We start from the raw sequence: 27,875 nt of genomic DNA, 5'->3' as shown, positions 1-27,875 counted from the left end.
TGGTCCCGCCGGGCGCTCGTTCCCCCGTGCCCTGGGAGCGGACAGTGGCTCTGCGGGCAGAACAAACAAGTTTCTCTCGAGCTTTGGGCCCCTCACGCCTTTTGAGAGCCGCGCTGCCGTGGCCATGGGACAAGCGTGGGTTTTGCCTCGGAGATACTGTAACAGCCCCGGGGCTGGCTCGGGTTTGTAACGCAGTTGCTCGCGTTTGGGTCGGTTTTCCGTCCGGCCGAGCGGCCCCGCAGGCGTGTGGCGAGGCAAAGCCCCGAACACTGCGCTGCGCTGCAGAGCTCTTTGCGCAGGAGCCCAGTGCCACATGTGCAGACACAGCTGTGTGAGAAACGACGCTCACTTTTAAAGTTTCAAAGGTTTATTAAACCTTAACAGAATACAAGAAGAGACTGAATAAGGAAAAATGCAGCGCCCAGAGTACGCCCCCATACGCCCATGTGCTCGGCTACAAAATGGATACTCTGTTTTTTACATCCTCGGCCCCCTCCAAAGTCTTGACAGTTTACTCCTTCTCTGTCGTCCATTGGTGGAGATCACTTTCCTACACCTCGATTGGAGGCCAGGTGTTGCCATGCCGCGCCTCCTACTAACAAGCCTACCTTTCCTAAATGCCCTGGCTAGTGACAGCAATACCCGGGAAAGGGAAGAGGACTGTGGGGAGAGCATACCAAAATAACATAACTATACATCTATAAAACGTCTCTTAACGTACACATAATGCCCATCTCTTAATTCTGAGAGCCAACCATCGCATTAGCTATCTACAGCAGCTGGATTCCTCCTCACGGACAAGAGCACGCCAGCCCGGGCCCTGCCCTGTGCACGTCCGCAAGACGGTCGCTCCGGCCGCTACTGCAGAACTCGCACCGGCGGCCGAGCCCCGCCCCGCCGCCGCTGACACGGCACTATTTCCAGACACTGCAGGCAGTTCGGTGGCGGCACGGGACAACCCTGGTTTATTTCACCGCTTCGGCCGGTTTTACAGCGGTGCTGGCCGTACTGAGGGGGGGGTGGGACTACGACTCCCAGGCTGCCTCGCGGCCGGCGTACATCCCGGCGTGCCTCGCGGCCGGCCGGCTTGGCGGAGAGGGGTGGTCCTGCTTGGTCTTCTCCTCCTCCTCCTCCCGCCGCCAGCCGAGGCGGCGCAGCCTGGCCCGGCCTGCTCCCTGTGCTCGTGGCGGTTGCGGAGCTGTGGGGGTGGGCAGGAGCCGGCGGCGATGGAGCACTGACCGGGAAGGTACCGGCGGGGGGACGCGGGCAGGACGCGACACGCGGAGCGGGTGACTCAGCCCGGGGGGGAAGGGGCAGTGTGGGCTGAGCTGGCGGCGCCTGCGGGCTCCTGCGAGTCCCCCGGCCGGTTTCCTCAGCCCGGGGCCGCCTCCCCACCAGCCGAGAGGCTCCGGGAAAGGGGGGGAGGCACCGTCGCGTCCGCCTGGCCCAGCTGCTGGGGAACAGCGGGGGCTGCAGCCGACCGGGCCCCGCCGGTCCCGCCCTGCGGGTGCCACGAAAAATATCTGTGCTTTTTTTCTGCTAATGCACGCTGTAGTCTGTGGTGCGGTTCTGTTCGCGGGAGCTGCCGCCTCGGTGGCTGTCCATCCGCTATGGTTCTGGTGGGGGAAGGAAGAAATCGTAGGACGGCAGCGTGAGGGGACGGAGGGAGGGACCTCGCCGCACTTCCATATTCCGCTGGTCGCGGCGTGGTCGGAGCGGCCGTTCCCCGGTGCGGGTGCTGGGTCCCTGCCTGCGGCCCGGGACGGCGCCGGGCCGGTTTAAGGCCAGGCCGGTTTAAGGCCAGGCCGGTTTAAGGCCAGGCCGGTGGCTGTGCCGCGGAGCTGAACGCGGTGAATGCCCGAGCGCCCGGGCCGGCTGCGCTGCCGAGCGCTGCTGGCTCTCCCCGGCCACCGGAGACCGGGCTCTGACCGCGCCTGGGGAGGGGGCAAGGAGACCTCGATCCTTACCGGAGTTCCTGCCGGTAAAATTGTGCCTGAAACTAAGACCTAATGTCACTTCCAGAGAGAAAAACTTTTCTAGTCCAGTTGAAAAGTTGTCGAAGTAGCAGTAGTTACACAGTTGTTGGCTTTAACCGCCTGTTAGGTCAGTGTAAAGGGTCTTGAGCCCAAAGAGGCTGTAAATATGCCCAAGGTTTGCGGCAAGCAAAACCGCAAAAAAGACTATAAAGGATGAATTTTAAAGTCTTTGTTTTATTAGAGAGAAAACTTGAGGAAATTCAAATGAGGCGCACCACTGGCTCCCCCTGTGTTACCGCATCTTGTAAATACTTAAAATGACTGGTGAACATGAAGCTTTTTATAATTGCTGATTGTTCCCGTGGTTAGCATCTGTAGTTAAAATGCTTTGAATGCTTCCATTATTGGGGTATATCTGGATTGAAGTTACACACTTTGGCCACGTCTGTGTTGCTCATTGGGGAGTCTTGCCCAATTGAAGTGGGTTGAATTTTTTTGTTTTTCTGCCTCCTTTACACTATGAAAACAGTCTTTACTGTCAAATGTGCTTTTAAGTATTTAGTAGGGGAAAAGGAGTAAATTATTTTGATGTGACATACCTGTATGACTTTGCTGGTAAGGAACTGCAGCCTTCTAATTACTGTAAGATGAGCTTGCCACCTGTCATGCTGTACTGCTCAACAAAAAATAATGTCTAAGTAAGTAAGACAATACTTTCTGCACAGCTGCATATTAACTATTAACATTATCTATTGTTTTTTATAAATAAAACTTGCTTTAATGACATATTTGATGTTATAGCCAAGTGAATTTTGTGAATTCTTAGTACTACTAAAATCACAGTTCAGTTTTGCTTTTGAAGTGTAACTGGCTGGTTAAGTAGACGCGTGGCAGAAGAGCTACCTGCTTAAGTAAAACCATGAGGCAAGAAAAGCTATTTTATTAGTTTTCTCAAGAGGCTCATTCGAATATTTTATCTCATTAATTGTCTTTTAGAGCTGGCTAGTCAAGATGAATCTGAGAAGTCTGTATGATAGAAGTTGAAATTTTAAATGCACTCATGAGGCATTTAGAAAATCAGGAGAACAGTTTGGTATTGCTGTTAGCAATAACGAAGGAAGGGAATACATGTTTGAGTCACGTTATTTTAATTAGTGAAATTTGTCACCGAGGTATAAATCATCTGCCCAAAAGATAAAAATGTACTGATACCAGCAGGTAAATATGCAAAAACAGTCTCTGTATATTAAATAGTTGTGTAACTCTGGACCAGACCCCAATCACAGGATGCAATACAAAAATTCATTTCCCCCTACAGTATTTTACCTTTTTTCAGTCTGTCTTTTCTAGGTGTTGATTGTGGGGAAAACAGATTGGGGGCTGGGGCTGCAGAGGGAGAAGTCTGAGCACAGCAGTTTAATCCCCAAAGGTTCTGCCCCTGAGGGGGATCACAGTGACTAAGGCAGTCTGTGAGGCCTCCTTTGCCAGGAGTCATCACTTTGTTCCAGACTTTCTGGTTTCTGTACTGCCAAAACCTGCAAATTTTTTTGTATGAACTCAGTTTTACTTATTAAATTGCTTTTCATTATGCATAGTGTATTCTGTCTTGACTTTTCTATAAAAGTCTGTTACCACGTTAAATTTTGGGCTCTCCTTTTCAGTTCTGCTTGCTGTTGCTTGTCACTGTGCCACCTTTCTTCCCGTGGGGGAGGGTGAACAGTAGAGCTTGCACGAGACACAATACTAAGAAATTAGAAGTTCTACCTATGGGTATGTAGGCAGCTTGGAACCACAGCTCCTTTGTATTTTATCTCTTCCTCTTGTCTCTTCCTTTCCCCTGCCTCCTACATGCTTACATAACCAGGCCTGATTTCAGGCCTAATTAACTATGTTACCATGGGTGGGGGACGTGGGGCAGAGAACTGAAGGACAGATGGATTTTTGTCCCCTCTTGTTATTTTACAGCACCCTGTGATTTGACAGAGAAGTTTTAATTTTTTAAATTCTCTGTGTTTTACTCGAGCAGTGCAGAACAGCCCATAGCAGCATGCCATCTTTAGAACGTTTTTCTAGCTCAATTGTTAATTTTACACTGAGTTTTCTGAATAAAAATCATTGCTAGTGAATAAGCACCCATTGGTAGGAACAGAAAACTTTTGTTAACAACTTAGTATGGTGTGTTTTGTGCTTAATTTCTAAGACACTTGCATGTGCTTGCTGTAGAAGAAAGACCTCCTAATGACTTTGCCCCCACCACTGGAAATACTTCATAAGTGGGTGTATGAAGCATCTTATCTATATTGGAGTTGAGTAGAGATTCTTTTTTGGGTTTTTTTGTAGTTAGGTTTGGGGTAGGGAAAAAAACAGTGGCCTTTCATTTAAGGAGTAGATTTGGGCTTATGTTGTGTCTTGCTGAAACTTCTGCATGCTTGAAATTTGTATTTAGGCCTTTCAGCTGAATACTATACATAATGCCATCTTCCTGTTAACCAAGTTCTCTTTTCAAGAGCACTGAAATATATGGAGACTTTAAAGTTCCCTTATTCAGTACTAAATACACTACTGTGAAAAGTTGATTAAAGGACTTAGAATTTGTACTGTAGCATTCATGTTTAGTTGGAGTACATTCTTTGAGGTTTGTGGGCCACCTTGTGTGATTGTTGCTGTCCAGGTTTTAATTTTACTTGTTCTGCTGAGCAAATAAAATTTCTCTTTCTGTATTTGCAGATGATGGTATTTTGCCCTCCAGAAGCAGTGGGCAAAGCAGTTAGGAGCAGGAAACAACGAATATAGCAATAGACATGGATGAACAAGCCCTTTTAGGGCTCAACCCAAATGCTGATGCAGACTTCAGACAAAGAGTATGTAATTAATTTCCTCTTCTCTCTGATAACTGGAGATGGTATTGCAGTGCAAAAAATCAAATGTTTTCATGGGCTGCTGGGGGTTTGTTGAGTTTGTTCTTTGAGCCAAATGCGTAGGATTTGTGGTGGCGAGTACAAAGCCAAGTCATGTTGCAAACATGTAAGCTGAGGGATATGTATTATCAATTCTCTTACATTTCAGTTTGATTTCATTTAACATGCATAGAATTTAATTTTCTGGACTCTGACTGTTTTAGTTTTTTTCAGTTCTTTGTACTTGTTGCTCAACTCCTTACATAGATTCTCATAGAATGAAAATCAGCCACAAAAAACAGTTTGCTTGAAATTAGCCTGTTGATTCTTAGATGTTTTTAACTATCATCTTAATAGGTTTAGTGTCATTTTAATGAAATATGTGGATTTAATTGTAGTGAAGCTTGTGTAATTGTAAAGTAGGTTAAGAAAGTAATCATGATATGTGGGTAACATTTACTGCATAAGAGATGATCCTATGAAAAGACATAATTATTTATATAGCTATTTATTGAGTAATTATCTCTGCTAAATGATTACCATGTTGATTTAACCGTCTACAAGATAACTTCTAGTAAAATCTTCCAGGAATGAGGATGTTAATACCATGGTTTTGTGTTGGTAAAACAGATCCTGGAATGTTTAGAACAGTTACAGGTTTGCTAAGTAGCCTGTTAAATATGTTGGTTCTGGGGATTTGTCCTTTTTAAAGGATGGATATAGCTAATCTTTAGTGATCTGTCAATAAAATATCACTAAAATTGGAAGCTTTTAAATTTGACCTTTTGACTATGCAGTCTGCTGAGTTTTTAAATATTTCATAGCAGAAGGGGACCTGCCTTTTCCACAGTCATGTCAAATGTGACATAAGGGTAGTATCAAACCATTTCTAGTAAAATCATGCATTAAGAATAAGGAAATCACTAGTACTAACTACAGGAAGTGAATTCTTATTTTAGGACTTAGTTCTGAATAAATACTTTGGAAGATGACTATGGTTAATGGAAATCTTTATGAACTAATGCAAAAAGCAGCCCCTAAAAATATACAACAGCCAAACCCCCTTTTAAATACATGCATTCATAGAATTGAAATAATGTTGTTAATCTAATTTCTGCTTCAAAACTTGCTTTACTGTTCTGTATTACAGGCCACACTGAGCCTTAAAGCAAGTAAGTGAAATTAACTGTTGTCAAAAGCTGCTTAGGAGTCCTGATAAGTAACATGATTATTTAACATTTGGTAGAGGTTTTCTCAATTTCTGTAGAACATTCATATACTGACAGTTGTCCAGGTGGTTAGTTTTTGAATGTTTTTTGAGCTTGGAGCCTTGAATACAAGCAAAGTGGTGCAACAAAACAGGGAAATGTTTTCAGTGAAAAATCTAAACTACCACTTCTTTAGAATGTGTGGAAGGAATTGTAACTTGGATGTGAACTTCCCCCTAAATGGAAAGGCCCTGAGCAAGCTGCCCTGCTCTAAATGTGTCTCTGGAGTTCCATCTAACCTCAACACTTCTGATTCTATGACTTCCATATTCAAGTTACAAAAGTCTTTGTGTTGAATGTGAAGTGGAAATGGGTACCTATGATACTAGCATTTGGAAAAAAGCCTGCTCAGTGTTAAGGTGATTAGGGAGCTACTGGAGTGTATCCAAATAGTGTTGGTGTTTTGAAGAACAGTTGTTTAAATACAAGGGAAAGTGTGAATGAGATGTATTGCTATGTGCTTTGTTCTTTTTAAAGTGTAACTTACTTTGATTTTTGCAGGCACTAGCCTACTTTGAGCAGCTCAAGATATCTCAGGATGCTTGGCAAGTCTGTGCAGAAGCCTTAGCTCAGAGCATATACAGGTAATGTAACTAATAATTTCTTATTGTCGTTAGTAATATGTGTGGGTCTGATTTAGCTGAGCAGCATAATAGGCAAACTAAATTGTTGAATGTTAATATGTCTTTGTACTAGTTTTAGTATCATAGTGATCTGTGGCCTCTGTATAATGCCTTTCAACCAGGAGCAATGTATAAATCAAACTCCATAGTAATTTAGGAGCCCAAAGACTGCTAGGTTTTGAAATTCTGAGGAAAAGTGCTGAGAATTGCCCCCTGTGAGACTATAGACTTTATATGCTGTAATATCATAAGTAGTTCCTTGCCCCAGTTCTATGGACTAGGCCATCCCATTTTTCAACATGCATAGAGTGTGTAATCACCACTATTTTTGCACATAGTTGTGTATTTACATCAAAAATACTAGGTTGTCACTGCTTTATGGAATAATTCAATTTGGAAAGAAATTGAGGGGTGCATATCTCCTGAATAATAGCAGTAGTTTATAGGAATGCTTTTTTGTAAATGATTTATCAAAACTACTGACTCCATCAGAATGTGCAGTAATTAAAACCACATAAGATTAGAAATTATAATCTTTAAAATATTCATTATGGTTGTTGCAAGTTTTAGATAATAAGATGAAAAAGCAGTGTGGATAACAGAGTGTGTGGAATGTCTATGCTTAATCTACACCCCAGTTTGTCTTTACCTTTGATTTTTAAGATGCAGAGTACAATTTGCACTTAGCGTAGTAGTGGGCCTCAAACATACTATTGAAGCCTGACAGATTTTTGTAAGGGCAGGATACTGTAGGCATTGTAGTTTTGTTTATTCAATACTGAAATCAAACCATAACAAACCGGTGGCTGTAGAAAAAAAGACTAGTATCAAACATAAATATTAGCTTAACAGTTGCTTGTTTCTACTAGATTGACTGCTCCACTATTTGTCATTTTTACTTTGAAGTAACAATAGCAGCAGGTTTGGTTTTTGTCTGGTGGCAAAGGGGCAATCTGATTGTAATATTTGAGGAACTTTTTTCTTCACAGAAATGTGAACTTTATTGCTTCCAGTAACAGAATTTTCTTTTCTAGTGATGATCACATAAAGTTCTTCTGCTTTCAAGTTCTAGAACATCAAGTTAAGTTCAAGTGAGTAATTTTACTTGACACCATCCATATACATCTGTTTAATTGTCCCTTTTTATTCTGCTTGCTAATGAAACAGTATTTGTTCCCTAGTTGTGATTGATGAGGTGTCTGTAGTCTGGTGCAGAGAGCTGTCTTGTATTTCTTTCCCTTTTCCTTGGAGAGGTTTTGAGCAGCATGCTGTGCTCTCAGCTAGTCTAACACATCTGTGGCCCAATGCAGACCCAGTGAGCAAGGACTGCTTGAAACTTAGCTATCCCTGTCTGGAGATTTGGGCCTTACTCTGTACTCTCACTGATTTTTGCAGCTGTGCTCTGTACTGAGTCCTGGACTTCAGACAGAGCCCTATTCATTCAATGGCCATGGCAGAGATGTTGAGAAAGTAGTCTTTTCACTGAGTGGTGGTTTCATAGAACCATGACTCTAGGGAAAAATACTTTTAATAATATGAATGTCATTGCACAGAACTGTATTTTTTCTCACTTTGGGCTCCCTTGATCTGGAATTGAGCATCATGGAATCTTTGAATATCATTGCTTGTGATACACTGAACTGGTCAGGAACTTAGATAGGATATAGATGTATTTTGTGACTGATTTTTACAGTTTGATATGAGTGCAAATGTTAAACACTTTATTTACCCAATTTTACCTCACTGTCTAGTTTTCTCTGCTTGTTTCATTCCTGTGACCTGCTTCCTGCACTATGCTTGCTCTTGTTTCCTGGTGCTTATTTTCTTTCAACATTTTCAGTGGGGTGTTTTTTTTCTTCTCTTTAATGAATAGTTGGCTGTGACTGGAACACTGGAGTCCCATTCAGCAGTCATTCCTATTAAAGACTCTACAAGCCAATAGCTAACTCTGTTTGCAGTAGAGTATTCTCAGCCTCACTAGTCCTAGCAGGGATATGACTGGTTTTTGAGGTGGGCTGGATATAATGTGACAGTTTGCCAGGACTCTATGTACGACATAAGGCAGAATTACTTCCTTGGGTTTTTTGACATAAGGCTGATAGTAAATGTAGTGTAGGTCAGATCAGTGAAGGACCTCTTGTACTCAATAGTGATAGTCTTCAATGTGTAGTGAACAAGTTCAGGCATATACAGATGTCTCTTCCTTCTCCCTTTGGCCTGTGCTGAAATGTTTATTTTTATCAGGGTCATATGTCCTGCCCCTAATAGAGCAGCCTTCCTGCAAAATTTCAAGCTTCTACTCCAATATAGGACGCAGTAATGCCTCAAAATGTGATGCATTACTATGGGTAAAATGTTTTTTATTATCTTTGCCTTTGAGTCAGAATTTTAACATGCAAATAGCTTTGTAAATTGCTGTCCTAGAAACTTTTCATTTACATTCATGTGGAGCATTACATACCATATAAAAGAGTTTTTGCTTTGCTGAGTGTTGGTGCTTGCCATGAAGCACAGTTGTATTTTGACCTCAGTATTTTTTGTTTCAGATACTCTGAACTTACTGAAGTCCAGCAGCAGCTAATTAGGGAAACACTCATAACATGGCTGCAAGCACAGGTATGTGTGTTCTTCACTGCAGTCTTACATGTTAGGCTTTTAGACTAACATAGGGCATCGAGTGTGGACTAAATGTTTAATCTGTTGTTTGAGTATAAAGATGGCTTCCTGAAGATAATTGGTATCTGATTGTTAAAGGTTTGTGAGAAACTTTTAAATCGAGTGTTGTAAAGAAGTCCATACCTGAATTTAGTATTGAATAGATAATTCTTGCATCAGATAATGATTGTGGTTTAATTTATTATGTGTGAAATAAGGTGTATTAAAAGTTCCCCTTTAGAGAGGCTTAATACAGATTCCTGATGTTCTTGAGTGTCTGGAGGAAAACCAGGCCTGCAAATTATTTTTCTAAGACCCTGCTGAGTGAACTCCTGTCTGCTTGGAGTGCTGGCAGATGTTTATCACTCCTCTGTGATAAACCATGTTAGTACTGTGGCAGAGTATGAACTATTCTTTCTTGTGGATTAGTTACTGTAGCCAAACTTGTAGTATCGGCCCCACCCAGGAGTTTGCAGTCAGCAGAAGTATCCACTGGTTTGCCCACAGCTGCCATTATATAGCGTCCATTGCACTTCTGCACCAAAGATTAACATAGTTGCCGTGAAGAAAACTTAACAGTAGGAAATTGAGTGTAATACAACTTTAAAAACAACAGATGATTTTCAAGTGGATTAAATTGCTCTTCTCTTTGTGGCAAACTGTTCTGTTTAGGAGTTTCTGAAAGGAAAAGGAGAGGAGATTGGTAGTGGCGGATTTTTTTTTCCCCCTTAGAGTTAGGAACTTCCCTTTCTGTTTGTAGGAACACTAACTTTCTATTGCACTAACATCTAACACAGGCACAAGCTAGCTACAGGAGCACTGTAGCTTTCACCAAAGTGGCAAATGATCATTTAGTCTTTGAGTAGTTGTGGTGGTTTTGCATGGGAGGCATTTATGGAAGACACTTTGTCTTGGTACTGAATGAAAGTCTTAGGAGTGTATTCCCTATTGCAGGACACTTTGCCCAATTTTCCTTCAAATTCCTTGGAAATGTAAGGGTTTATTTATTGGTCTAGGCCAGGAAGAGAGGTAGTATATTAACTACTACAGAGAGATCAACAAACCTGTAGGATTCTTCTCTAATTTATTGAGAATTTACAAATGAAATGTCTTGTTTCTACCAGATGCTGAATCCCCAGCCTGAGAAGACTTTTATTCGCAACAAAGCAGCACAAGTCTTTGCATTGCTTTTTGTTACTGAATATCTCACAAAATGGCCCAAGTTTTTTTTTGACATTCTGTCAGTAGTTGACCTTAATCCACGAGGTGTGGATATGTACCTCAGAATCCTGATGGCTGTTGATGCTGAGCTGGTGGACCGGGATGTTGTTCATACATCAGAGGCAAGTTATTATTTTGCATGAACACTTGTTTTAAAATTTAAAGTTCTCTTACTTTAGTTAGAGCAGAAGGTTTTTAGATATGCTTTTTTCCTGTGGCAGCTCTGCCTTAGACATATTAGGTGGTTTAAATTCAAAATATTATGTTTAGCTTTGTTGTTTAATGCTTTTGATGATTTCATACTTTTCAGCTAATTTTTTTTTGCTTGGAAGCTTGCAAACAAAAATTGATCAACCAGGTTTGCCAGTGTAATGCTAGACTGACTCATTTTTAAATGTTAATGTTTTCTAGTGCATGTTTTTAGGGGTCCTAACCCCTTAGAAAAGTCCATTTAATGATTTAGAAGACCGCTCTTCTTTTTCTGACTTTTCTTTCAATTTTCAGGCACTGTGGATAATAAAAGGGAAAACTTAGGCTATTTTGGTTTTATTTGTTGGAAAGGAAAGAAACATTCTCTTTGGGTTTCTGATTTATCTTTCTATGACACAAGATGTCTGGCATCTGGATACAAAAATGCTACTCATTTGACAAGATGCTGATCTGTGACAGGACTGATTTTATCCTTTTTCTGTATTGATAGGAGGCTCGTAGGAACACCTTATTAAAAGATACCATGAGGGAACAGTGCATTCCAAGTTTGGTGGAGTCGTGGTACCAAATCTTACAAAATTATCAATATAATAACTCAGAGTTGACATGCCAGTGCCTTGAAGTAGTTGGAGCTTATGTATCCTGGATAGATTTGAGCCTGATAGCCAATGAAAGGTAAGAAGGTTTTTATGGAAAGGGTTTGCAAAAATCACTTTGGCAGTGTGCTGACTGTACAGAATGAAATATATAAAAGTCCTTCAAAGATGACTTTTAAGTCATCTTTGGAGTTTTGGGAGTTTTAGGAGAGTGATTGTTTTTGCAAGCCAAGCTGATATAATGGCCAAACTAAACACTACCCTGTTTGCTGTGTTCTCTTTAAAATGCATAAAATATTGGGTTTTGCCAGTACAATAGAAAAAGAATTGTAAAAAGAGATCATTGTAAATATGCACACCAATAATATAAAGCTTCTATACAATGTTACTTTGTATATATAAAGCTGAACTATTTTTTCTCTGAAGGTTTATAAATATGCTGCTAGGTCACATGTCTGTGGAAGTTCTTCGGGAAGAAGCCTGTGATTGTTTGTTTGAAATTGTAAATAAGGGAATGGACCCAATTGATAAAACAAAGCTGGTTGAGTCTTTATGTCAAGTATTGCAGTCTGCTGGCCTCTTCAGTATTGATCAGGTTTGTGTACTGATTTTTAACAATAGGAATGAGTCATAGGTTTCTGACAGTTTTTAAGTAAGTTGATGCACAGAAAATTATAGAACAGTCCATAAATTAGAGGGAAGTACTTGTGCTTCTGCATCAAAACTGACCACTTCTTACAGTTTTCTCATGCTTAAATTGAAGAGCTTGTTATTAATGTTCATTATTAATTTGAACACACAGGGTTTGGTTCTAGAAGCAGGGTATTATGTGACTCCCCTGTTCTGTTCCTCTCCTAAAGCTTGTTGTGCTTACTGTTAATTTGGCTTCTGTGTTTCCTTGTCTTGAATCTTCCCTCCTGAATGATTCTGTAATAGGTATTGTAGGCAATATAGCTGATCTAATGTCTCACCCTAAAAAAATCTGTGCATAATTAAGTAGGGCAAAAAGCTTTCTTAAGGACACGTATGCTGTTTTGCACGTGTGCACCATCAGACGTGAAGCTTGAAATGCTTATCTGTAAGCTGGAAAAGTGTACCTACTAACTAAACACACATTTTCTGGCAGTTGCCATGTTTAAGGAACAACTGTTCGCTCCCTGCTGTGGAGAAAGAGCAGCCAGTCCTTATGAAGCTGTAGTTCTTAGATTGCAAGGCTTTTAACTCTTTTGAAACCTTTGTCAAATTTGTCTTCCTATTAATATAAATTTTGCCTCGGTCTTTCTTAGATAAACTTGTTATTCTTTCACTTTTGTCTAGTTATGGCAGAGACCAAAATGTCCTCTTGAGGTGGCTGCTTTAGGGGTATTTCTCGATTCTGATCAATGTATTTCTGCAAAGCAAGCCAGGAATACTTAATATTAATTCACTCTAACAGGCAGTACTGAAAGGTACTTGTTATCAGTATTTCTGAAGTGAACTGCAGCTGGTAACTCTTTGAAGTTTTTCCATAGAAAGATTTTCCTCTTATACAGCCTAGAATTTATGGTAGGCATGTGCTGCTGCTTTTATTTTGAACCTTATTGCTGTAAAGAGAGAAACAAACAAATCTGAAGAGATGAAGCAAGCTACTGTTGTGTAATGGAGGGCACACAAATCTGGCATTACTTTAACTTTTTTCTCTCTCCATTCCCAGGGGGAAAACAACCAATTGTCTCCTAGCTGGAAACTACCAATTGCCTACAAGTGTTGGTTTAATTCTATATAGTAGACATGGGTGGTACAGTCTGTAATCTTGTATTACTTAAACATAAGCTCTGTTAGTATTTTTAATCAGGTGTCTTTTCTTGCAGGAAGATGATGTGGATTTTCTGGCCAGATTTTCTAAGCTGGTCAATGGGATGGGGCAAGCATTGATAGCTAGTTGGACTAAACTGATAAAAAATGGTGATATGAAGAGTGCTCAAGACACTCTACAAGCTATTGAAGCAAAAGTGGCCCTGATGTTGCAACTTCTAATTCATGAAGATGATGACATCTCTTCTAACATCATTGGCTTTTGTTACGACTACCTTCACATCCTGAAACAAGTAAATACATCTGGCTTCAATTTAACACCAATTCTGACATAATTTCATTTTATTTTTGTGGGAATGTCTCATATTGACTTGCAAAATGGTTTTTTAACTAATTAGCATTCTGTTTCTTCACTGCCTGTGGTTATGCTATTTCTGTGGTGTTGTTTAGAGATCTGAAGGAGTTGAGTTAAATCTTGTGTTAAGGGGGAAGGCAGATCATATGGCTGTTAAAAAAGCAAGTCTTTCTCTTAGACAGTAATGAAGGAGTAAGAATGCAAAAAAATAATGCTTGAATTTTATTTTCCAGCTTTCTGCACTTTCAGACCAACAAAAAGCTAATGTAGAGGTAGGTATTTTTTGCTACAGATTCTATACTTCAAGGACACATTAGATCAGAATGTTTCATTTTGCTGAAACAAATAATATTTAATTTTCATGCCTCGGTGTGTATGTGACAGTAATTAAAAGTAAGGACAGTGTGTTCCATCTTTTGCTAAGTCACTGCAGTTGTTTCTTTAAATAGTAAGCCTATATTGAATTGTGTATGAGGATGAAAGCTATTCTAGAGCTGGTCTTCCCAAACAATCCTTAAGCATATGCTTGGCAAGCTCCTCTGCAGGCTATACTGTTCAAAGAATATTCTTAAATCAAACTTGTTTCTTCAAGTTTTTATTTTTATTAAAACTTGCCCTTATTCCAAAGGATTGGAAGAAGTCTAGGAAGGATTGTCATAAATATAACTCTTAATAATATAAGTTAAACTTAAGAAAGAAGCAACAATTGAGAGATAACAATTGTAATTATCAGCAGCCATATGTTAAACATTACATCAAATATACATTAGCTCAAGTCAATAATCTCAAATTTATATATAAAACATGAAGTTCTTGTCCAGTTTTGGAGGTAGTAAGCTTATATGGATTTTTCAGTCCTGTCTGCACCAGTGTAGATGTACTGATTTGGATGTTGAACTGGTTAGATTGGTGTAGTTATTTCGTAAGTTCATACAGCTAACAGGTTTGATTCCTTTACAAAGAAAATGAAATTCTGTACCTGTTCTAACATGACAAGTTGAATCTGGATAACTGCAGTGTAGAGTATCTTGATTTCCTTTTGTCTAATGTCTGTTTAATTTGGCTTAGGTAACACAAAAAGCAAATTTTGATAATCTTTTTATTTTTGTGACTGTCTTTTGTTGTTACAGCTAGATCAAATAATGTTACTACTGCAGTATACTTAAGACACTGAAAGCTGGAATATATTCCTACCCTGAAATATGTTGGTTTAAGTTTCTTTCATACTGGAGATTTTCTTGTTGCAAATATTTCTCAATTTTACTGAGCACTTCTTGAGGATTTGTGTTAAACGGGGAAACAATTGTAACAAATATTTTTCTTTGATCCACCTCATAATAAGAAAGTAATAGGAAATAGTCTAAATCTTATTGTTATTTGCCTTAAGCTTTAAATGTTGTGCTTAGCAGCATTCCTTTAAAGTTTTGCATTTTAAAGTATACACTTTCAACTTGTTCATTATTTGAACAGGAAAAAAAGGAGGCTTGTTTCTTGTGCCTCTGAAGTTCCAAAGTTTTTTCTCATCAGCAGGATCACATTTTTAGTTCTTAGAATGACAGATCTTTCTAAACATTTTTGGCTACAAGTGTATTGCATTAAGGTTTTGCAGTTATTTTAATTCTTAAATATCACTTCTTACAGAGAAGCAGACACTTCTCACAGGTCATGGTGACACTTAGTGTCAAGGTGTCTATTTCTGCAAGACGACCAAGAATTTCACCCCAGTAACTTATGTTTAATCCATTGGTCTGTTTTGGTGTTGATGAATTTCAGGTTTTGCAGTTAAACTGAAAGATAGTAATCATGGTTTATTTGTCAGAAGGTTTTTTGTTTCATTTTGTATCATTCAGACTTAAATAGAGCTAAGGTCAAGCCTTTATAGCTGCTTTAAGATGTACCAGCAGTCCCTACTAAGGTTATATTGCACTTTATTGCTCTAATTGTCCGACAGCTTGCTGCTGCAAGTTATGGACAAAGTGTAGAGAGACCTTCCCATTGAGTGACAAGGTGCAGAAGGGGGCCCCTTGCTTTCTAAACTCCTCTAGAGAGAAGTCTAGGTGCAGCTGGATCCAGTCTATCTCCCAGACTTGACAATGGTTTATGTATAAAGGATTGCGTAGGTGAAGTTTTTTGCAACTTGGTTCTGCAGGATTAAGGATGGCAAACCAAATCTATAAATGATTGATTTTATTGATGTTGATGATAATGATTAGACTAAAAGACTCAAATCAGAAGTATTTACCACATGCAATGGATAGTAGTTACAGGTGCTACAATATAGTGACTGTTTCTTGAAGCAATGTTGAAACAGCTGTGTTAAAGATGACAAAACAATCATTGAATAGAGATGGATTTTACACACACCAATTACTATGAACTATTAGAGAAGTTGATGTTATACCTAAGCTGACTTATCCCTTTAAAATAGTATTTTGAAACTGAAACCTTTTCAGTTTCCTCTGCCTAGTTCAGTCATCTTGATTGTTTTCCATGTGAACTGAGCAGCACAAATTACAAGCAGGAAGTAAAGCTTGATAATACTGTCAGAGACTGAGAGCTCCAAAAGGTCTTTGCTGTCTGTCTGGAATAGCATCTGTGTATTGTTTGGATAGAATACATCTATTTTGATTTGGACTGTTAACTTTTGTTAAACCTCTGAAAAGAATAGTTTAAAAGAATTAAAAATATTTGTAAATGTATAACACTAGCTACAATGTTTTCTTTACTGTAGTATTTTTCACTATTGTTTCTTATAACTTGTCTACTTCTATGCTTAATGTTCTGTTTTTATCCTAGGCAATCATGTTGGCTGTTATGAAGAAGTTGACATATGATGAAGAATATAATTTTGAAAATGAGGTATTGTGTTGTGGTAATAAACAGACATATGCAACTTAATTATATGTAGTAAAACTTGCTCACACTTACAATACGTATTTTTCATAGACTAAAGATTTAAAGGCAGGAAGTAAGGTTCCATAGGCTGAGGCTTTTTCCTATATGGAAAGCTTCTAGACATGTCTGCATAGGACAAAACAATATAGTAAAAGTATATCCAAGCCAACTGAGTTTACAATATTTGTGGCTGTGTTTGCACAGAGCTATTCCAAGCCAAGTACAGCTGTGCTGATAACTAAACATAGCTGTTGAGGTTCAGTGCAAATTTGCATGTTTCTGCATGTCACTTCTGTCTTGCAAAAATACTTGAGAAATACTGTGCAATGAAACTCAAAAGAAGTGCCACTTGTGCTACTGGAGACTGTCAAACCTCTGCAAAAATGAGCTAAGGGTGGCGTAAGGTCTTTGATTTCCTTTTCCTTCCATGCTTAACATCTCTATCAGCCAACAGTAAGGATTGAGTATGTGGGACAGACTTCGTCCCAGGCTGTTGAGAGAGCAATAGTCTTAAAAGGGTTAACTTAAGCTGTATCCAGTCCATCATAAATGTTGTCAGTCCAATTCAAAAACTAAGCTAGATGCTAAGAAAGAATGTCTTTGAGGACTGAGTCAATTTTTAAGAATTGCATTAATAAGGCTTTGCCAAAGGCATTTTCTTTCTTGTACTTTTGGCTGGTTTTCATTTTGGAAAGTCTTTTTAGTATGTTTCTAGACAGAATGCAGTGATTCTCAACATACTATATCCAGCCATAAAAGAAGCCTGCTGTTATGCTGCAAGAGCCCTGGATGAGCATTATTGCATTCTCTAAGTGTGCTATACTGGTTTTGTATGTACGTGTTTTTGCTTTAGGTGTATTTGTCTAAAATAGTTGTGGGTGAATTTAAACATGAAAATAAAGACTTTACTGATGTGAATTTTTTTTTGGTAGGGTGAAGATGAAGCAATGTTTGTGGAGTACAGAAAACAGTTGAAACTGCTGCTGGACAGACTTGCTCAGGTTTCGCCAGAATTACTGTTGGCATCTGTCCGCAGAGTTTTTAACACTACACTTCAGTAAGTTGGGGTTTATAACTTGATTTGTATGAAGCCTTTTGGGCTTAGGTTTAATTTTCCTTTTGTAAACCATCAGTATGTAGTGAAATGTGTGATGCAGCAAGGTGAAGTCAGTTGACAGAATGAGCTCATTACAACTTAAAGATAAATACGGCTTTGTATCATCTGTTACTCAGCCCTCAGAAAGAGAAAACTTCCTTTTTGTAACCTTAAATGGCAGCTTTTCTTTCCTAGAGATGTTTCTGGATCTTTGTCACTTACCTACACAGCACCAGCTGTTTGCAGAGGTGTTCACTTTGCCACATCTCATAACAGTGTCCTTGAGGTGTAAATATTATGTGTTACTTTTATCAGAAAAACAAAGTTGGATGAGGGGGAAAAAATCTAATGAAGTATTTTTGTAAAAAAAAAAAAAGCTATATCTAATCCTGGAAACTGCACCCAAGTAAAGAAACATTACTAGTTCCCTGGCTAGGAGGAGAGTTTTGTGTATACAAACAGAAATCCAGTATTGTTGGTGGCTACCTTGTACCTTAACTGAGTCTCTTCTTATGTGAAGCTGAATGGATTGCCCTTGTGTCATAGTAGGTGTGTTTTGTATCTAAATAAGCACAACAGAAATCTGTAGCTTTCAAGTGGAAACTGGCAAAAGAAAGCTGGTGGTGATCTGATGAGAAGGTGGTATTTTCGAGGATAAAGTCTCTCAGAAGCATCTTGAATAACTGTCTGAGCCTTCCAGTGTTTTACTTAGTTTAAATCTGTTCTTTTTATGCTGTGCATCTGAAGAAGGTTTAAAAGAAAATATTACCATGGTATAATCGTGATTATTTCATAAAGTACTAAAGACTAACACGATCTTCATATTCTTGCCCTAGGAACTGGCAGACTACACGATTTATGGAAGTAGAAGTGGCAATAAGGCTGCTGTATATGTTGGCTGAGGCTCTTCCTGTATCTCATGGTGCTCATTTCTCTGGTGATGTTACTAAAGCTACAGCTTTACAAGACATGATGAGAACGGTAAGCATGTCTTGAGAGCTTTTAAAAAGCACCACTAAAGCCTAGAATGTTTCAGTTCTCATGGCTCATTGTAATGACCAGCATATGCTGCAGTTAGGTTTTCTAAACAGCTAAGATACTAACTTGCTAATGCTTTTATTTGTAGCTGGTGACTTCTGGTGTTAGTGCCTATCAACACACATCAGTGACCCTGGAATTTTTTGAAACAGTGGTTAGATATGAAAAATTCTTTGCTGTTGAACCTCAGCACATTCCAACTGTACTAGTAAGTTTCGTCTCATTTACATTTTTAACTAGGTGAAAACTAGTAAGTTCTTTAGACTTAAGAAATTTTCCTGTTCTCTGAAGGTTCCTAAGGAAGCTGGGTTTCTTAACTTGTTGAATGATTACATTTTTCCCCTGCTTTGTTTAGACACTGTAAGACTGAGATGCTTTATTGATTACAGATGGCATTTTTAGATCACCGTGGTCTTCGTCATACAAGTCCCAAAGTACGGAGTCGAACAGCTTACCTCTTTTCCAGATTTGTCAAGTCTCTGAAGTGAGTAAATAAATGTATCCCAATGGCACTGAAATGACTACATACAACACTTCTGTGTGTCCCAGTTGTCATTGGAACAGCCTAGGTTTCAGATGGACTGTAATGAAGTAAAATACCAAAGCAGTGCTCTAGCAGCATTGTTCCACGGTGTAGCAGTGGAAATATTTGTCTCAGAACAAAGAAGTGGAATACATATGCCTGGTTTATTTTGATCAGACGTTAAAGCTGATCAACAACATAAATGCCTTTTCTACTTTTTCTCAGTAAGCAGAGCTGAGTGTGAGACGATCTAGAGACTTTCAAGAGTAACTATTCCCTGTCCCTAACTAAATTTTGAATTCTTTTGGAATTTATACTGATGAAGTTTACTCAGTGTATGAATCTGTTGAACAGTCCTGTCCTTTTGGTCTTATTTCACAGGCATGTATTTCATTTAGAGGCAGAAGAAGCTCAGAGATGGCTCAGATTTCAGTATGCTTTTATTTTTTCAACTGTTCAAAGTACTTCACTTAAATGAGGCATATTTTTAAAAAATTAAAGAAATGGTTATTTCCTACTATGCCATGTATTTATTTGGCCTACCACTGGCATCATACCTATAAGCCAGATTTTTCTGCAGCAATGCTTTGATATTTATAGGGGATTTGTATATGGAGAAGGCAGTTTAGCACCTAACTTCACATCTTACATAAAGTATCTTGAAACCTGTGAAAATGAATGTGCTTCTAAGTAGTGTTATGTACTTGTGTTTTACTTCAGTAAGCAAATGAATCCCTTCATTGAAGATGTTCTGAACAGAATACAAGACCTGATGGAACTTTCTCCTCCTGTGAGTATTTGCAGTAGGATTTTTTAAGGAGTGAAGCTTGCACTTACCAGTGTGCATGAGTACTTGCTGAATTGTAAGCTTAGCATGCAGACATTTAAGCACAAATAATTATCCTGCTTTTTTTGTATGAGATCACTTGCACACCTTACTTTTGTACCTAATTGTAATCATCTTGCTTATGTGGGTTTCTGGGAGTATAGGGTCAAGATGGGTGTATATATAGAAGGCAATAAAGCCTTGATAGAGGACACTTAGTCAATTATGCCTGTTATCTTCCATTGTAGGAAAATGGCTACCAGGCGCTGTTAAGCAGTGATGATCAACTTTTCATTTATGAAACAGCTGGAGTGTTAATAGTTAACAGTGAATACTCTGCAGAAAGAAAACAGGTTCTGATGAGGAATTTGTTGACTCCGCTGATGGAGAAGTTCAAAGTATTGTTAGAAAAACTGATGATGGCACAAGATGAGGACAGACAGATGGCACTGGCTGACTGCCTCAATCATGCTGTTGGGTTTGCTAGGTAGGTACAGCACAGTAGCACTGTATGTTTCTGGTTTGAGTAAAAAGGAAATACAAAGGCTTTACAGGGAGGAGGGACTGAGATTTCTATTTATTTACCTAGAAAGTCATCCGTGGTTGTGGAATTTCTTGTGATAGCTGAGAAAATAAGTAAAGTCCCCTTCAAAGAGTCTGCTTTAGATGTATATACAGAGAATATTAAACAAGTTCATAATGAATCAGCATGTATTTCTTTGCTCAAAGAATTGTATGGAGCTAATTGAATCATATGTTGTTGGTAAATTGTTAGAATTTAATTCTCAGAAACTGCCAAAGTGATACTCTTTCACATGAAAATATTCTGTTCATTATTTCCACTGGTTCATAAAATGGAGTATTGTAGTTTATCAAGTGCCTGGGTTGGAAAGCACTTGTTCTGTGTTACTGCTTCTTCACTGTACTGGAATGGGAGCTTATGTAAAACTTGATGTGTGCTTTTGCAGCCGGACCAGCAAGGCTTTCAGCAATAAGCAAACTGTAAAGCAGTGTGGATGCTCAGAGGTTTATCTGGACTGCTTACAGACGTTTCTGCCAGCTCTTAGTTGTCCATTACAAAAGGAAGTTCTGAGAAGTGGTGTCCGCACTTTCCTTCACCGCATGATTATTTGCCTAGAGGAGGAAGTTCTTCCCTTCATTCCTTCTGCCTCTGAACACATGCTTAAAGATTGTGAAGCAAAAGATCTTCAAGAATTCATTCCTCTTATAAACCAAATAACAGCTAAGTTTAAGGTATGATAGTGCATAAGCTTTTCAGGTCAAAGTGTTGCTGAGAGATCTTTGCTTCTAGTTCCAGAAAAACAGTTATGTGTCAGAACCCTCCCTAAAAATACTACAAAAAATAGTATTTTGAAGGCTGCTATTGGGAAACATTGTTTTTGATTACAGTCATATGTTGCTGGACTCAGTGTGATTAAATGACTGATTTTTTTCTTTGATTTGTCTTAAATGTTTATATTGTGTAAAGTTTTTCGGATTTGATATTTTAAAATACTACTTGCATCACAAATTTTTCTTATTGACACAATTAACTTCATGTTCTCCGCTGAAGTTTTAAGCTAATATTGCAAATTAGCTTACAAATATACAAGCTTTGAAGTGAATTCTCATCTTTTATAATGAGATTTCCAGAAGATAGAGATACAGAAGTATCAAATATGTGTGTAAGGAGGAATACAGACTTATATCTGGGATAACAGATAATTAAAAATAGTCTCTGAAAGATGAGAAAGGTAAAATAAAAAAGTCACAGGAGCAAGGTGGAACAAATACCATGTTCAGGTGTAATGTTTTAAGTTTGTATGATACAGTACTATTCTTATTGTAACATGGTAAAATAAGCTTCTACAGTATCACCTTAAATACTTTAAAGGCATAGTAAAGAGAGGATAAAAGATAAAATCTTGCTTAAGCATTAACAAATTAACATATGAGTTGCTTCTTTGTAGAATTCTGATGTGACTGAATAGCACATGCCTTCAGTTTTTCAATTCATAATTAATTTAGTGCCCTTAGCTGTATTTTGCACTAAAAGTGTTGTGACAAGTTTATTCTGTAATGTCAGTAGGAAATATTTAGTAATCCTTAAAGAAAATTTCTATAAAACCTGACCTGTTGCCAGTTTTAATGTCTTAGAGATGGTATTTCAGGATATTTGAAATTTTCTGTCTGAACAGAAGAATGAAAAATCCTGAAAAACCTTTTCCTACACAAAATGATGCTAGGCAGGACTAGTTATTTTTGTGCAAAAGGCTTAAAATAGATGGTGTGTAATCAAGGTGCTGTAATGTTCATGGTGACCTTGATGCAACTTGCTGTGTTGTAAGTAATTATATGACATTACTAACATTAAAAGTGTATCCAAGCTGAGAATTCTAACAAGACTTTAGTTTTAACTTCTTAATGTTCAGTTTCTCTTTTTGAGCTGACACCCTCTTCTGATCTTCACAGACACAGGTTTCACCTTTTCTGCAACAGATGTTTATGCCACTACTTCATGCTATTTTTGAGGTGTTGCTCCTTCCAGCAGAAGAAAATGACCAGTCTGCTGCTTTAGAAAAACAAATGTTACGGAGGAGTTACTTTGCTTTTCTGCAGACAGTAACTGGAAGTGGAATGAGTGAAGTCATAGCTAATCAAGGTAAGGAATCCAGTTTCTCAAAGGATAGTACTATGGTTATTCTCACCCACCTTTTATTTAAGAAAATTATTAGCCCAGTTCCTGGCAAGTACTATTAACTATCTTACAATAGAATGGATTCATGGAAGTAGTGTTCAGCTTGCCTGATTCAAATTATCTGTTGTACAGGAATTTGAGGTTGTGAAATCAAGCTATAATAGGCATAGTCTTCCTTTTGTACTTTTCAGCTTAATGTGATCATTGTGCCTGTTAAGACAAGAACAATGTATCCTGTCTTCGTGTATCATTGTACTTGTCTGGTGAATTGGAGATCCTACACTACATACCAATGTATAGCAGTGTTCAGACTGCTGGGCAACACCACTCACAGCTGCCACTATTTATTCTATTTTTGGAAAGACACATCAGTAAATCCTGTAAACTTTTATTACTGTTGCCTTATCTTGTTATCTATGGTAGAAGGCATCATGTGACTTAGTATATGTAGTTACCAGGTTTTCCCCACCTTTACTGGCCACATGCAAATAAGTTATTTTTCACAGTGGGAATTTGAAGTCAGACATCTAGTTGCTTGATACTGTAAGTGATTCTTTCTATTTAAATTCCATCAAAATGGATAGGGACTTCAGAAAGTTTAAAGTGACTCATGCGGTAAGTGAAGCTCAGAATTCCTTTTCCCTGTCCTAAAATGGTAGTAATACTGCTGGGACAGAAAAAAGTAGTGAGAGCTTTCTTGAAAGAGGCACTTGGTAGTTGTGATGGGCCAAGAAATTTTTAAAGAGATCAAACAAATAAGCATAGATGCAGCACAGAAATTTTAAATGTTTGAAAAATATCTTGTCATAGGCTGCAAGATAAGCTAACTTACTTCAGTGCTGCTGAGTTTTAATTAACACTTCCAAGTTAGGTAGAGAGGACAAAATTTTTTGCCCTCACCTTTGTGTGGGTTAAAGGCCAGAAGAGCAGTTTAAATCTCCAAGCTTAAAAAAAAAAACTAACCTAAATAAGAGTTGTCTTGCATCGTAGGGGAAACTTCCCAAAAATATTTGAGATTTGTGCAAAAAAGAGCTATTTTGAAGTTGAAGCATATCTTCCAGGTCAGTATTAATATAAAATAGTGTATGAGTACCAAAACATTTTATGCTACAGTTTGAAGTAACAAGTTCATTTTAATGTGTTTAAGGTGCAGAGAATGTGGAACGTGTGTTGTTCACTGTCATTCAAGGAGCAGTGGATTACCCAGATCCTATTGCACAGAAGACTTGTTTTATTATTCTTTCTAAGCTGGTGGAGCTCTGGGGTAAGAATGTCTTTCCAGAATTCCTTTCCATCTGCGACTACCCATGAAGAAGTAATAGAACTGGAAATATTTTTTTTCTTTTTAGGAGGTAAAGATGGACCAGTAGGTTTTGCAGACTTTGTCTACAAGCACATTGTTCCTGCGTGTTTCTTAGCACCTTTGAAGCAAACGTTTGACTTAGCAGATGCTCAGACAGTACTGGTGTGTATTATGATTTCTTTGCATTCATTCCTCTGAGGCAGACTGAAGCTAACAAACCTACAATAGCCATGGAGATTAAAGATTGTCATCTCAGAAATAAAGTCCTTGAGGTTTTGCTGGACTTTTTTACACTTAAGTATTTGTATGATTAATTATTGAATATTGTGGTGGTGCATCCTGTAGTTTATCTAGGCTCAAAATCAATTGGAGATCAAAGTATTTAGCATTGACCTGCATTACCTATTAACTAATGTTCAGGGAAAGCAAATACACAGAGTGGTGTGTTCTCTAGTTCATTTTGGATTCAGCTGTGCAGAAGCTTTTCTGATTTTCTGATGAGTGGAACAAAACCTGGAAGGTCAAGACTTGGCATTGTGTGAGGGGAAAATGAAGGGATAATAGCATGAACTAGCCCTTGTTTGGGGTCTCATTAGGTTCTTCAGCTTTGAATGGTGAACCAGTAGACCAATGCAACAGTTTAATGCTCTGTATTACATTTCAGGCTTTATCAGAATGTGCAGTGACATTAAAAACAATTCATCTCAAAAGGGTAAGCTTCATCGTACTTCATAGGGAATAACTGTCACATGTTTCTTTCTAGTGGTTTTATCAATTTCCAAAAGTTAGATACTTACAAGGATGAATTCCTACTGTATTTTTATATAAAATAACAGAATGATCATAATGCTGTGCATGGATACAGGATCCAGTAGTTGTACCTCTTGATAAATGAATGCAAAATACCAACTCTTCATTAAGGAGAAAAATCTGCTCACTTTGTTGCTGTTCTAGTTCCAGGGTAACTTATGTGAATTTGGAAAGTTGATTCACTTTCCCTTGGTAGATCTGTTGGATTATGTTTGTATTCTGCCAGCTTGTGCAGTAATCCTTCCTGTGCTGAAAGTTATCTGATAAATATAGGTAAAGAAAACAAAAGCTGAACTGTTAATCAGAATGTTTGTTTCACTCGAAGGTTTGGACATTCCATTTTATTATTGCTTGGTTCACTGCAGTCAATGTTACAAAAGTAGTACTGTGCTCATCTTCTCTTGGCTACTGAATTTTGCAATGGGAGTAGTATGGTGAAGCAGTAGGCAGATGCTAATACCCAGATATTTTATTTCTTCCAAATGTCAGTGAAATTAGAGTTGCCTCCGTAATTAACTATCTCTTACAGTTGACATGTAACAAACTGCTTGGCTCCATTGTAATTCTTACTTCAGTGCAATTTTTAGTGCATTTTTCTTCTGTGTAACAAAAGGTACCAAATTGCAGTAGAATCTTTAATGCCAAGATTGAGAAATCTTTTTTATGTGCTAACAGCTAAGAATAAGTTAAACATTTGAAAAGCATTAATTTTCTGTGAAATGGTGATGTAGACCACCATACAGTATAGGGCTATGATTTTTCCATCTGTTAAAAAAAATGCATGAAGAAAATATGTACTGCTTTTTTTTTAGGGTCCTGAGTGCATTCAGTATCTTCAGCAAGAGTATTTGCCTTCTTTGCAAGTAGCTCCTGAGATAATCCAGGTAGGAGTTCCTAAAAGAATACTTGGAAAACTCTTTAACACTTTGATTGATTGTTAAATGCAGAGAAATGGATATTTACAAAGTTAACCTCCTTTCATCTCATAGTAAAATTTACTCAGTTATTGTGTATGAGAATAGGATGAATTTATCACAAGGAGTAAAGATACTGTAAAGGTACCTTGCAAAAACAAAATTCCAGTGCATGTAACTGTCTAAGCAATCTTCCTACTTAAATTAAAATTTGCAAATTTTAACTTGAAGATATCCTTATAGATAGTCCCATTTCTGTCCCCTCAGCTAAAAGTGAATGAGATATCCTGTGTTTGGAAAAAAAAAACCAAAAAAACAAAACAACCCACCAAACAGTTTTTCACCCTAGAGTGCATTTGGACTATCATAGCCTTTTACAAATTTTTATCTATAACATGCTTTTCTTCAGTTGTACATGAGGGAAAATACAAATGAATACCAATGGCTTTACATATGAATGTATCTCAGGTTGCTTTGTTGCTTCCCTGAGTTACTTCTTAGTTATTGCTTTTAGTTATTTCTTTGTTTTTTCCTACAGGAATTCTGTCAAGCACTTCAGCAGCCTGATGCTAAAGTTTTTAAAAATTACTTAAAGGTATAAAGATTTTTTTTTTCTTTCAATAGCTTTTAGTTCCATACCATTCAGTCATAGTAGTGACTTGGAGTAAAACCAAAATACTGAATTATTTAGTAGTTTTCTGTAGATTCCTATTGGGAATCTCAAAGGAGCAAAGCAGTTAATTGGAAAGACAGAACAAACAAAAACCTGCATCTATAAAGTTGTCACTCATTCTTAGCACCTTGCTGTCTCAGTAGTTTGATATTCTTGTGGCTTTTGTTTAATAGCTGAAAAAGCAATAATGTGATCCTATAATTGTGGAGAGTGTTAGATAATTTTTGAGGGTGTGAGCATAAACAAGTAGCACAAGTCAAACCCTTAAACTTAATGTGTTAACCAGTATGTTAAACACAAAAAATAGCTCTGTCAAACAAATTCTCTTATACCTCAAGCATTCCATGTCTTACATTTCCTTTATTTTAATTTTTTTAAAATAATTTTTTGCAGGTTTTTTTCCAGCGAGCCAAGCCCTAAGGAAAGTACTGGAATCTCATGTACCTGTTTCCATAATGCAGAACTCTGGTCCTTAATTTATAAAAATGCTAACTCTTGTGCCATTCAAACTGGTCTTGTTTTAAGAAATGTTGCTTTGTGCTCACATCAGTATGTACTTTAACCTTCTGCAAAAAAGAAATGCAAATTCCCCACCTGTGTCTCAGACATGAAGGTATGTGACAACATGAAAAATTATCTGTATACACAAACTTTTATTATGTATAGGATGAGTTAAGCTTACACTGTAACACATACAGCAAGGAAATTACACTTATTTTTTAAATTAAATGAATGAAATGTAAAAATACCTTCAGACCATAGCAATGGTTATTAAAATGTGTACATTTTTGATACGGAGTAAAATGTTTTAATAAGACATAAAATTCATTTGTTCATGTATGGTGACATGAAAATAAAACAATCAAAGTCCTTCTTGTAGATAGTCATTTTATTGAAGTTGTCTTAATGATAAAATATATATATACCTCCTATAAAACAGATTGGTGTAATAAATGATTTCACTTAAAAGTAGCATCTGGTTCTATCTTTTTTTTTTATAAAAACAATAAAATTTGATGCAGTGAAATGTCTAAGTCTCTCTGAATCATTTCAGCTGAATCTTTAGAAGCTACAGCATTCTTGAAACTTCTGACTGTTACATCTGAGTGGAACCTGGCAATTTTTCTGGTTCTTAGGTAATAAATTATATTGCTCCCTTGCATGTGGAAGATGCTGGCACAAAGAAATAGTTGCATTCACTGCAATATTTCAGTAGCATTAATGGTGTAACAGTGATTTTTAGTAGAATGCTGCTACTTTTATTTTTTTAATTCTGTAACATAACAGGTTTTTATAACTATCTCATAGGGGCAAGGGGAAAGTTTGAGTCTTGCCATGCATGGGATTTATAATACTTTCCTCATGAACTAATGTCCTTAGTAAAAAGCTGACTTAGTTCTAGTGTAATCAGATGAGCATTTTTCCTAGACCCTGTGGTGCGTGTTCTTTAATTGAAAAGTAAATGGGAAGATGGGCCAGAAGCAGCATCCAGGATCAGACTGTT

The 27,875-nt window shown here is 38.0% G+C and overlaps 1 protein-coding gene across 1 annotated transcript; it reads left to right on the top strand.

The window, feature by feature from the left end:
- The first annotated feature begins 1,118 nt into the window (after window positions 1–1,118).
- Window positions 1,119–27,398, top strand: XPOT (exportin for tRNA). Its single transcript, XM_063155136.1, has 25 exons — window positions 1,119–1,246; window positions 4,704–4,837; window positions 6,643–6,725; window positions 7,799–7,855; window positions 9,311–9,380; window positions 10,544–10,762; window positions 11,341–11,525; window positions 11,873–12,041; window positions 13,297–13,533; window positions 13,829–13,867; window positions 16,392–16,454; window positions 17,423–17,547; window positions 18,423–18,567; window positions 18,713–18,832; window positions 19,014–19,108; window positions 19,868–19,937; window positions 20,222–20,460; window positions 20,942–21,227; window positions 22,446–22,635; window positions 23,819–23,935; window positions 24,021–24,136; window positions 24,639–24,686; window positions 25,597–25,668; window positions 26,237–26,293; window positions 26,765–27,398. Exons 2-25 carry the CDS (start codon window positions 4,778–4,780, stop codon window positions 26,789–26,791), a joined length of 2,889 nt encoding a protein of 962 aa, XP_063011206.1. The 5' UTR covers window positions 1,119–1,246; window positions 4,704–4,777; the 3' UTR covers window positions 26,792–27,398.
- The last annotated feature ends 477 nt before the right edge of the window (window positions 27,399–27,875 follow it).

This window comes from Melospiza melodia, chromosome 4, assembly GCF_035770615.1.
Source record: "Melospiza melodia melodia isolate bMelMel2 chromosome 4, bMelMel2.pri, whole genome shotgun sequence".
NCBI lineage: Eukaryota > Metazoa > Chordata > Aves > Passeriformes > Passerellidae > Melospiza > Melospiza melodia.
The sequence above is the reverse complement of the archived record's forward strand: the minus strand, read 5'-3'. Positions and strand labels throughout refer to the sequence as shown.

Coding starts and splice junctions, on each gene's coding strand:
- XPOT (XM_063155136.1), top strand. CDS start 4,778: ATGGATGAACAAGCCCTTTTAGGGCTCAACCCAAATGCTGATGCAGAC. Junction 18,568..18,712: donor TACAAGACATGATGAGAACG/GTAAGCATGTCT, acceptor TTTTATTTGTAG/CTGGTGACTTCTGGTGTTAG. Junction 19,109..19,867: donor AGATTTGTCAAGTCTCTGAA/GTGAGTAAATAA, acceptor GTTTTACTTCAG/TAAGCAAATGAATCCCTTCA.